The sequence below is a fragment of the Chanodichthys erythropterus genome, chromosome 19 (genome assembly GCF_024489055.1).
Source record: "Chanodichthys erythropterus isolate Z2021 chromosome 19, ASM2448905v1, whole genome shotgun sequence".
Taxonomy (NCBI): Eukaryota; Metazoa; Chordata; class Actinopteri; order Cypriniformes; family Xenocyprididae; genus Chanodichthys; species Chanodichthys erythropterus.
The window spans coordinates 29,885,545-29,897,855 of NC_090239.1; the positions used below are offsets into that span (position 1 = coordinate 29,885,545).

General features: G+C 37.7%; 1 protein-coding gene across 2 annotated transcripts in view; it reads left to right on the forward strand.

The window, feature by feature from the left end:
• The window catches only part of reep3b (receptor accessory protein 3b), a 37,680-nt gene extending 27,268 nt beyond the window's left edge, over positions 1-10,412 (forward strand). Inside the window, exons 6-9 of one of the 2 annotated variants that reach the window (XR_010892644.1) lie at positions 1,628-1,763; positions 6,981-7,117; positions 9,001-9,096; positions 9,344-10,412. Coding sequence is in view for 1 of the 2 variants with exons in the window: in XM_067369363.1 (XP_067225464.1) it covers positions 1,628-1,763; positions 6,981-7,117; positions 9,344-9,424 (354 nt within the window). In the remaining variant the exon portion in view is untranslated. The remainder of the gene's footprint in view (positions 1-1,627; positions 1,764-6,980; positions 7,118-9,000; positions 9,097-9,343) is intronic. The other variant, XM_067369363.1, reaches the window with a different exon arrangement.
• The last annotated feature ends 1,899 nt before the right edge of the window (positions 10,413-12,311 follow it).

Consider the following 12,311-nt stretch of genomic DNA (forward strand, 5'->3'; position numbering starts at 1 on the left):
AGCGGTTGAAGTTAAAAATCATAATTTGCGTTCAACTGAAGAAAAAAACATCTTGGATGCGCTGGGGGTAAGCAGATAAACATCAAATTTTAATTTTTGGGTGAACTATCCCTTTAACCTCTTTACCTTTTCCAGTTGCCTATGCAGCAAAGAACACAACTGTGCTGGCTCATACTTGCAATACCAGCAATAAATGAAACACTAATGACTTTCATTTGCAAGCAAAGGTCACTGTTCTTTTGTGAAACCAACCCAAGGCAATTAGTATTAGTGCAGTAGAAAAGGAAATCATGCTGATATATTAATCAGATACTAATCAGAAGCAGATCACAGGGGCTGCTAAACAATGCTCCAATTTTTATTTGGCCACTGTCCTGCCCACACTCTCTGAAAGGATGCCGTTATTGAAAGACGTCTCTAAAGTTGAGCCAATAAGCTTGTAAAAGGCTTGTGTCAATCTCTGTTCTTGAAAGCTGCCATATTTTCCCCATCTTATCTCCTTTTCCTTCCTTTTACCCTCTTTCTTGCATGTTCTTTCTGTTTTATTTGTGAAATCCTCTTTGGTGATGATCTTTTTCTTGTTACCTTTTACTGACATATTCTGCCCTGTAGGAATACTGCAGCCCTGCTCTCTCCAGTGCAGGTAATTCCTTAGAGTGTCAACAGCATGTGAAAAAGCAACATCATTTTAACAAATTTTAGCTCATGGTTTCCTTTGTCCATTTTTTTAAGTTTTTCTGTTTTCGCTGACTCAAACATGGTGTTAAGCACTACTAGTATTATCATTATATTAGTTTAAAACATTTGTGTTAAGAGGCCTAAAATGTTCTTCCAAAACCAAGTACACTGTATATGTAAGCATCATTTTAAGGCATAATTGTTGCATAAATATGCTGCCTTCTGAAGTTGCTTACACTAGCAACATTTCGGCCAATTTCATGGGCTAAAACGATTCATTGTCCATATGAATGTGAAATCTGCATGGGCATCCTCAAGCGAAACTCCCAATTGCGAAAATTTGTCAAAGTGGTAAATGTGACAGTAAAAAGCTTCAGATGACTCACATTTCCGTCGTTGTAAGTTACCGAAAACAAATTTGTTTGTCCAGTGCGGATCTGTTCACACAGCAAAGGTTTTCTAGGAATGCGTTAAGTTGAACTTGAGCGCCACTGTTTTAGTATGCCACGTCATACACGGACACTAGATGTGAGCACAATGGTTAAACATGTCCGTCTAGTGCATTTACATTAAAAATCTATGAAAAATTAGCACTGTGGAGTAGAAAAGTACATTCCGTGTGAACCGGCCTTAATTCATTCAATACTTAAAAATAACAAATACTTGAGTTTAATTAATAAATTCACTTGCTGACATGTTAATGCCAACCCTGTTGAAATAAACAGAGTCATGTGAGGAGCGCTATTTGTTCCTGAGGTTCAGTTGACAACAGGGCAGCTTACTAGGTAATAGGTCACTTGGAACAGAGCCCAAATCTTTTCAGCATTCATCCATACATGCATGTTGTGATGATGTCACCATGCAGTCTTGTTACGCTCCGTTAAAGCTGTTCTGTGTGTTGTCAGTGCTGACATGTTTATCATAACTCTGGGCTGTTTTGTCTTTGCAGGGTCAAGGTGCCATCACAGAGAAGCTCAGGAGCCTCAGCATGCACGACCTTACCCAGATCCCTCAAGATGACGGGTATTCATCCTACGGCTCCAACCCAGCCAGAAGAGCCATCATGGACCAACCCGACGGAGCTGGTATATCTTACCTCTCAGATTAATTATTAACATGCCTTCCTTTGTTTCCTTTCGCACTGCTGTTTCTCTGCTGCGTCCACAACAGAAGGCAGATGCCTTGCTCTGTTTGTTCAGTCACAAACTTAGCAGAGCATTTTTATGAACCTACTTGGTTTCAAACAAGCTTCCGATTAGAGCTGCACAATTAATCAAATTTCTAATCGCGACTACGATGCCACGTCTTTGTATCATTCAAAGATATGATTGCAACAATTTAATATCCACTTACATTGTTCTGTGTGCTTAAGAGGTGTGTTCAGAGCATGTTGTGAGAGGCGAATCACAACTGCTTCAGAGTATAAAAGGTCTAACCCAGCACAAAAGGAACTACTAGTGAGGTAAGTGTAAGCTGATTGGTTGAACAAACATGAAACACCAGCACCCACCATTTTTAAAAAGCTGTGTACACAGCCTATCTATTTACTCCATGAACTAACTCTACAAACATGGAAAACCCTGATAGGTGGACCTCTCAACCTTACGCCAAGGAGAAAATCCAGCGCGACTTTGAGCGGACCCCGCGAAATATGATTATGTATTACTGCTCAGCTAGCGACATTGGGCATCAACCACATGGTAAAAGCTAGTACTTATTCATGTACTTATTCATATACTATCTGTCAATCACAAGCGCAGTTTACATCACTTCAGAGTTCCTACTGGTGATGCTAATGCAACCAGGAAAATGGCCCTAGGGCTGACTTATGGTTGACTTTTGAGGCTTAATGCTATAGAAAAGCAATAAATAATTCTCAGGAAGGGTGTTTTTTTTTTTTTTTTAAATGCGGCATGCAGTTGCTTCAAACAATGGTATAAAGCTATTCAAAACATCATTCAATGTAATTGTGATAATCGTAATTAATTATCGCAATTTCAAGGGAATAATCGACAATTGTGATTTTTGTGATAATCGTGCAGCCCTGCTTCCAATGCATTAGGACGTCATGTCTAATGATGTCGGACATATTCAAGTGAGAGAGGATCACATAAATATTTAATCACAATAATTCTTATTTCTCACTATCAATAAGATGATAACAATAGACATTTATTAAATAACTGCTACATCAGTGAAGGATACATCAACGCTGCCTTCATAAACAAGATGGAACCATCTTAGTAGACAGGATGTTACGCAAACATTAAATTTGAATGTGCTTTGTCGCCTTCGAGGTTTCAGACACAGCCTTTGTGTGACACTAAACACAGCTAGCAAGAGCTGGGAAAGCATCTGTCGCGCAAATAAAGCCATAGCGCTTTCATAATGATATCTCAACCAAATCTCACACGCTTCTGGAAATCTCTGCCGTGTTGACTGGTTTTGGAGCAAATGGAATGGATTCGCTATTTGTCTCAAGCACTGGAGGGTTATAAGCAATAACGGCACATTCCTAGCATGAAAGGTCTAGTGCCGCTTTGTGAGAAGATGAAGAAGAGGAAAAAACAGCTCAGGGAGCCTCTGAGCAGAATACCTAATGTGCTTCTATCTCAGTATGCTAATGTGCCCGCCGCGTTTGAAATTCCGCTGGCATCCAGGTCATTTTCATCTCATCTGCAATGAAGCCATCAGAAAGCCAGCTCCTTCAAAATGGCATTCCCTTTCAAAGGCTCAAAGCCAAGGTGAAAGATCCCGACTGATCAAACGAGCTGCTAATTGCAGTTTGAATTTAAAAATGGGGGGTAGCCTATAAAGAGAGACTCAAGTGTGTTATTTATTCGCCAACCCTTTAATGTTGGGTTTTGCTTTTTCTAAAGAAGCAGAAGTCTGCTTTGAATGACCGGCATGATATAAAACATGCCTATATTTTTATGCACTCCCGTCAATCACATTCACACAAGTGCTGGGGTCTGATATTAGAGAGTAGAGTGGTGATATAAATTTAAGCAATTTTGCAGGGAATTTTTGCTGGGCAAAAAGCACATTAAAATCAATGATCCTAAATTTCGAGAACCAAACTGCCCATTTTCAATTCTGTTCAATCGTTTAATAACAGATCCATTTGCATGCATCATTAGTCAAAAGTTGTGTTTTATTTATATATATATATATATATATATATCTTAGCTATATTGCCCAGTGTTATTAGCTACAATATATTATGCCTGTTGTTCAGTTGCTCAATAAAATTCATGCCAAGTGTGAGAGAAGTTGAATCTCAGCAGACTGGCCTTCAGAGCTGCTAACAGTCCACAGAAAATAACAAAGGCATGTCAGCTTTAAGAGGCTTTAAAGATGTCTTTAAATTTGTCTTCTTTCAAATCTCTTTCTGCTTAGTTTGCACAAGGCCTGAACAAAACTCAAGAATACTTCTGGAAAATTAATTGCATAGTTTTCCAATTCCCAAGGAAGTTGTTATATTTCTGTAATTGAAAACAGCGGTGGGTGTGGAAACAAACAAAGGAAGGCTTTTCAGAAGCAATGGTTTCTGTATTTATTCTGCCCCCATATGGTGGAAATGAGAACTGCAAACACAAAACTAAATTAAACCTACAGTTCTTTGGTCTTATTATAGCCTGTCTTTTGGTTATATCATTCGGGTGATGGAGTGTGCAGTGAATCTGCTCCGGCTGGACTGCCATTAGGCGTCCTGGCACAGGCTGGCTCTGCCTAGCTCCCAGCGCTACCCGGGGAGCCCAGAGGTGATGGTGCCAGGAGCGGCCTGAACCCGGCAGCTGCTCGCTCTCTTTCTCTCTTCACCCATTTGTACTTTCTCCACCGCTGAAATCACATTCCCAACCTTCACAATAAACTAGATCAGTGGTTCTCAACTAGTCGGTCATGAACCAAAAATACATTTTTAAATAGGGCCATGGACAAGGAAAAGCAATGCTAAATGCAAAATAATAAACAAAGAGTCATGCAGAGTTAGATAAATAAAATAGGCTTATCAACTTCTCAAAGTAAGGAGAAAAAGTTTCTCATATCTTGTTGTTGACATCCAATCAAATTCTGCTGTATTTTGAAACAAATTCCTTTTTCACATATTCATCTTTTTGTGTGCTTATACGTGTTTCCTATCCAGCATACTGTCACCTTAGTCATTTCATGTATTGTTGTGCCTATTCTGTAATATTAATGTACTTCTGTCTTAATGTAGTTTAAAAAATAGAGCGTGGCACTTTTGCAATGGCAGGGTCATGGGTTTGATTCCCAGGGAAAGCAAGAACTGATAAAAATGTATACCTTAAAATGCAGTGTAAATGTAATGGCCACCCTTTATTTTAGTGTCCTTGTTACACTTGTTACATGTACTTATTATAGTAATAACAGTATATTATGCATAATAACATGCAAGTAACTCTAAACCAAACCCTATACATAACCCTAACCCTATAGTAAGTTCATGTTGTTAATTAATATTACTCAATACATAAAAGGTTAGTTCACCCAAAAAATAAAATTCTATCATTTATTACTTACCCTCAAGCCGTTCCACACCCGTAAGACCTTTGTTAATTTCTCGGAACACAAATTAAGATATTTTAGTTGAAATCCGATGGCTCCATGAGGCCTGCATGGGGAACAATGACCATCCTCTCTCAAGATCCATAAAGGTACTAAAAACACATCTAAATCAGTTCATGTGAGTACAGCGGTTCAATATTAATATTATAAAGCGACGTGAATATTTTTGGTGTGCCAAAAAAAAAAAAAAATTACTTATTTAGTGATGGCCGATTTCAAAACACTGCTTCAGGAAGCTTCGGAGCATTATGAATCAGCATATCGAATTATGATTCGGATTGCGTGTCAAACTGCTGAAATCACGTAACTTTGGCATTCCGAACAGCTGATTCGACACGCTGATTCATTATGCTCCGATGCTTCCTGAGGCAGTGTTTTGAAATCGGCCATCACTATATAAGTCATTATTTTTTTTTTTTTTTCGTGCACCAAAAATATTCTTGTCGCTTTATAATACTAATATTGAACTACTGTACTCACATGAACTGATTTAAATATGTTTTTAGTACCTTAATGGATCTTGAGAGAGGAATGCTCCCCATGCAGGCCTCATGGAGCCATCGGATTTCAACTAAAATATCTTAATTTGTGTTCCGAAGATTGACAAAGATCTTACAGCTGTGGAACAGCATGAGGGTAAGAAATAAATGACAGAATTTGCATTTTTGGGTGAACTAACCCTTTAATTTTATAATTACACTGTAACAAGGACACCTTAAAATAAAGTGTAACCAAATTAATATTAAAGAAAAGGTTTTCTGCTTAATCTTCAATGTAGAACATGATATCTTTAGTTCTTAGTTGGTCTCGGATGTTGGTGTAAAATCTGCCTTGAAGCAAAAGCTTTTAAAGGGGTCCTTGATTATGAGTTCACTTTTTTAATTTTAGTTAGTGTGTAATGTTGCTGTTTGAGCATAAACAAGATCTGCAAACTTACGTTGCTCAAAGTTCAATGCTAAGGGAGATATAAACCCTGCCCACGGGAACACACAACAAAGCGGGTGAGGCCATGTTGGGCTGAGGAAGAGGAAGAGTTGTTGTTGTTGTAGTAGAGCGTTGTTGCCATGCCGTCATTTTATGCCAGACTGCTCTACAAACAAGGGGTCAATTCAACGCTGGATTTGCACAAAAGATTAACATGACAGCATATGCTAGTCGATGTGTTGAATCAACTCCACAACAACTACATAAATTTATCCACTAACCATTCAGAAACATCCAGATGCATTCTAAAAGTTGTAACTTCTCCCTGAGTCTCTCCATCAGTGTCCGATTCCGTTTTGAACTATGTTAGGCTAAACACCCTTACTGACAATCATCATTTTGGCTGCGTGAGAGTCTCCAGCTTTGTTGTTGTTGAGCAACTGAAGCGCAAGCTGTTAAAGCTCCGCCCTCTTCTGGAAAGGGGGCCGGGAGCAGCAGCTTATTTGCATTTAAAGGGACACAGATAAAAATGACGTGTTTTGCTCACACCCAAATAGGGGCAAATTTAACAAACTATAATAAATTATTTTTGGGATATTTTGAGCTGAAACTTCACAGATACATTCTGGGGACACCAGAGACTTATATTACATCTTGTGCATTCTAGGTCCCCTTTAAGTATCACTGATCTCAAGCAAACATGCTCATCTGTCTGCTATCATGTTTGATCATACATTGATCTGTATCTTCATCTTGTTTTCTTAACTCTCAAATTGTTTCTTTTGTAGAGTATTATCGTGATGATGATGATGACAGAAGTGATGACGAGGGGAAGGCTGTGTACTCTGAGGATGAAGCTGTGTCTCATCATGGGCTCAGACGATCTCAGAGCGTTAAAATCACCCGCTCAAAAGTGCGCAGAGATGTAAGTCCTTTAAAACCCCATAGCATATCTCCATTTTTTTTTCTTCCAAGACTAATAACTAAATACACATTACATTAAGACTGCTTATAGCATTTTTCAAAAGCCACATTTTATTTTCTATATTCTTTATATTTTTTTTGCTCAGTTTGAAAGCAGCAGATCAAAAAAAAAAATCCTCATCTGAACATACAACGCAAATTCAAAAAAGTTGGGACATTATATAAATTTGAATAAAATGTAAACTAAAAGATTTTCAAATCACATGAGCCAATATTTAATTCACAATAGAACATAGATAACATAAAAAATGTTTAAACAGAGAAATTTGACACTTATCCACTAAGTGAGCTCATTTCAAATTTGATGCCTGCTACAGATCTCAAAAAAGTTGGCACGGGGACAACAAATGGCTGAAAAAGCAAGAGATTTTGAAAGGATTCAGCTGGGAGAACACCTAGCAACTAATGAAGTTAATTGATATCAGGTCTGTAACATCGTTAACTATAAAAGGAATGTTTTGGAGAGGCAGAGTGTCTCAGAAGTAAAGATGGGCATAGGCTCTCCAATCTGTGAAAGAGTGCGTAAAAAGATTGTAGAAAACCTGTCAAATTGCAAAGGCTTTGCAAATCTCATCATCTACAGTGTAAAACATCATCAAAAGATTCAGAGAAACTGGAGAAATCTCAGTGTGTAAGGGACAAGGCCGAAGACCTTTATTGGATGCCCGTGGTCTTCGGGCCCTCAGACGACACTGCATCACTCATCGGCATGATTGTGTCAATGACATTACTAAATGGGCCCAGGAATGCTTCCAGAAACCACTGTCGTTAAACACAATCTGCTGTGCCATCTGCAGATGCCAACTTAAGCTCTATCATGCAAAAAGAAAGCCATATTTGAACATGGTCCGGAAGTGCCGCGTGTCCTGTGGGCCAAGGCTCACTTCAAAGTGGAAAAGTGTTCTATGGTCAGACGAGTCCAAATTTGACATTCTTGTTGGAAATCACGGACGCCATGTCCTCTGGGCTAAAGTGGAGGGAGACCTTCCTGCGTGTTATCAGCATTCAAAAGCCAGCATCTTTGATGGTATGGAGGTGCATAAGTGCATACAGTATGGGCAGCTTGCATATTTTGGAAGGCACTACGAATGCTGAAAGGTATATAAAGGTTTCTAGATGACGTCTATTTCAGGGATGGCTTTGTTAATTTCAGCAAGACAATGCAAAACCACATACTGCAGCTATTACAACAGCGTGGCTTTGTTGTAGAATAGTCTGGGTGATGAATTGGCCTGAAAGCAAAAAATATGTCAAAGATGACCACAAACTCTTCAGCAGCTGGAAAACTATATCAGGCAAGAATGGGACCAAAATGGGACCGAACAAAACTCCAGAAACTCATTACCTCGATGCCCAGATGTCTTCAAACTGTTTTGAAAAGAGGAGATGCTACACCATGGTAAACATGCCCCCGTCCCAAATATTTTGAGACCTGTAGCAGGCATCAAATTTCAAATGAGCTCATTTTGTGCATAAAATTAGTCAAATTTCTTCATTTAAACATTTATGGTATCCATGTTCTGTTGTTAATAAAATATTGGCTCATGTGATTTGAAAGTCTTTCTTTTAGTTTTCATTTTAGTCAAATTTTAAAAAACGTCCCAACTTTTCCGGAATTCGGGTTGTAGCATCACATTACATTCTTTTCGTTGATATGAAGGACAGTAATTACAGTAACTACAGTAACTGTGTTTAATGTAGCATTTCAGTTCATGTAAAACCTACATTTAACATACAACATTCAATATTTACTCAAAAGTAATATTTATTTTTTTTGTCAATTATGCCCTTTTTCCCTCTGTTGCATTGCATTTTGATGACAAGCGTGCGTGCTCGCTGTAAGAAGCATTTGAAGTCACAACACAGACTGTTTTGAAAAATTGAAATATTCACATGAATTTGATTTGGTTACATTTACAGGTAAGACTATTATAGTAAAATGTAAATTATGCACGATGGGAACACCCATTATTCAAATGCATTGTTTTACTTCTGTGACTTCACTGATGGAAGTTCGCTGTGCCATTTTTATCATTTAGTAATTACAGCCTTTCATCCGATCATATTCTCTTGAGATTTTAGGCTAATTGATTATGGCTCGCCTCTTGATTTGTGATATGCGCGATTTTAATTATTGTAACAAATGCTTGTCATTCATTGGTCGCAGGCACGTTATGGATCTCTGAAGATCAAAGGCAGGAAAAGACCAGGGCTGAATGCCATGACTTACTCCAGCATGGAGAACTGAGCTGACTACTGATGTGTGGGAAGATGTGTCCACTTTATCATACTACCAGCGTGTTCATATTCTTCTCTTTTCATAAGGGCTGTGGACTATGTTTTTCAACTTTTTCATGGATATACCAGCAGATCTATTTATTACTTCTACCAGCAAGTGTGTACATACAGTGAGCATCATGAGCTTGAAGTGTGTGGGGTTTGACTGACTGATTGTCTGTATTTGTAATGCATGGCTTTATTGATCTGAATTTGATATTCAGATGTCTTTGGCTTCAGTATTTGTATTTAGAAATGTGTTCTTTTTGGATGTGGGTTTTTATATTTCTGTTTCCGTACATATTTTGCTGCCTTTTAGATAATGTTTTAAGTAGTTTTTACAAATTGTAGTTTTGGTAATAATTCTGATTCTTCAAAACTTGACAATGATTTGTCAGCATCAGACCAAAATTCTCTATATCAGTAATGAAATAAATACCAAAGAGAACAAAAGGCAGTGTTCATGTTGACTTTTCAGATGTTTTAATACAATTTTTAAATGTAAAAAAAAAAAAAAAAAAAGGGTCAGTCAGTTGATGGTATGTGGGTTTAAAGGGAAACCCCTTTTGCACATTCTTTAAATCCTCGATTGAAATCCGTCACTACTGGTCTCCATGCACAATGTTTTTTTTTTATCTGGGAGAAACACCACACTAATATAACATCTCTGGCAGTGTGCAGGTAATTCTGTGCTGTTGTGTGGCTGGATGTGTCATTCAAAATGAATGCAAAATATGAATAAAGCTGGAACATTGTAATCCATTTATTGTTATCAGTTATTTGCTAATGTTTTATACTGTATTTAATGAAATTTATTATTTATTAATGGATGAATACATACTAATTTACATTTGCACACTTTAAGAGCTATGTATAAACTTAAATAAAAGATGGATGGATACACAGATAGATGAGATCGATAGTTAGATAACATCAGAATACATATGTTCATACATTTATTTTAAAATCTTAATTTTAAAAAAGGTTCATGGACATATTCTACATGTTCTTTCATGGCCTACATATACATTACCAACTGGCCCAAGTCAAAAACATTCCATTATTAGGTTACACTTTATTTTACAATGCCGTAGTTACATTGGTATTACTCAAATAAGTACTTAATACTATTAAAGGTGCCCTAGATTGTTTTGTTTTTTTTACAAGATGTAATATAAGTCCTAGGTGTCCCCTGAATGTGTCTGTGAAGTTTCAGCTCAAAATACCCCATAGATTTTTTTTAATTAATTTTTTAACTGCCTATTTTGGGGCATCATTAACTATGCACTGATTTTTTCAGTACGGCCCCTTTAAGAGATGCGCTTCCTCTGCCCCACAAGCCCTCGACTATATATACATCGCATAAACACAGTTCACACAGCTAATATAACCCTCAAATGGATCTTTACAAGATGTTCGTCATGCATGCTGTATGCATGCTTCGAATTATGTGAGTAAAGTATTTATTTAGATGGTTACGTTTGATTTTGTGTGAGTTTGAGGCTATGCTCCGTGGCTAAAGCTAACATTACACACTGTTGGAGAGATTTATAAAGAATGAAGTTGTGTTTATGAATTATACAGACTGCGCGTGTTTAAAAATGAAAATAGCAACGACTCGTCTCTGTGAATACAGTAAGAAACGATGGTAACTTTAGCCACATTTAACAGTATTAGCAACATGCTAATGAAACATTTAGAAAGACAATTTACAAATATCACTAAAAATATCATGATATCATGGATCATGTCAGTTATTATTGCTCCATCTGCCATTTTTCGCTGTTGTTCTTGCTTGCTTACCTTGTCTGTGCACAGATCCAGCCGTTAATACTGCCTTTCCTTGTCTAATGCGTCGAATGGGCTGGCATTATGCAAATATTGGGGTCATACATATTAATGATCCTGACTGTTACGTAACTGTCGGTGTTATGTTGAGATCCAAGTGTTTTCCGGAAGTCTTTTAAACAAATGAGATTTATATAAGAAGGAGGAAACAATGGAGTTTGAAACTCACTGTATGTCATTTCCATGTACTGAACTCTTGTTATTTAACAATGCCAAGATAAATTAAAATTTTCATTCGAGGGCACCTTTAAATAACTACATGTACTTACCATAGAGTTACAGTCAGGGTTAGGGTTTGATTTAGGGTTAGTTACTTGTAATTATGCATAATTTACTGTTATTACTATAGTAAGTGCATGTAGTAATGTGTAACAATGGCACTGTAAAATAAAGTGTTACCCATTATTATTCATCATACTTAAAGGATTAGTTCACTTCAGAATTAAAATTTCCTGATAATTTACTCACCCCCATGTCATCTGAGATGATCATGTCTGTTTCTTCAGTCAAAAAGCAATTGAGTTTTTCTGACATTCCAGGATTTTTCTCCATGTAGTGGACTTCAGTTTGCCTGGCAAGTCCAGAATGACATATCTTCTACAAGATATATCAGTCTGGTCAGTCCGCCCTCCATCACGCCTCGAGTCAACTCCAAACCGTACCGTGAAATCAGATTCGTTTATTTCAGTGACGCGAAAGTTGGCAATAACACCACGTATTCTCAGATTCTTACCGCAACAACGACACAAGTCATTAACGTCACTCTCTCTAGCGCTAGCCATGTTAAACTACTCTCCGTGCTTGCCAAAAACTATTGTGCTTAACCGGGGCCATTTATTTACTTTTCGCTGTTGACTCTCTTGTCGCTTTGCTAACGTCATATCCGCCCTTCTCTGATTGGTTAACTCCGCTTCCTGTTTGCTCGGATTTGCTCCGCCCTAGAAATCGAATTGATTCAATGGCGACCAGACTCATCCACTGGTACAGCGGTAAGGCTGGATTTTCCAGGC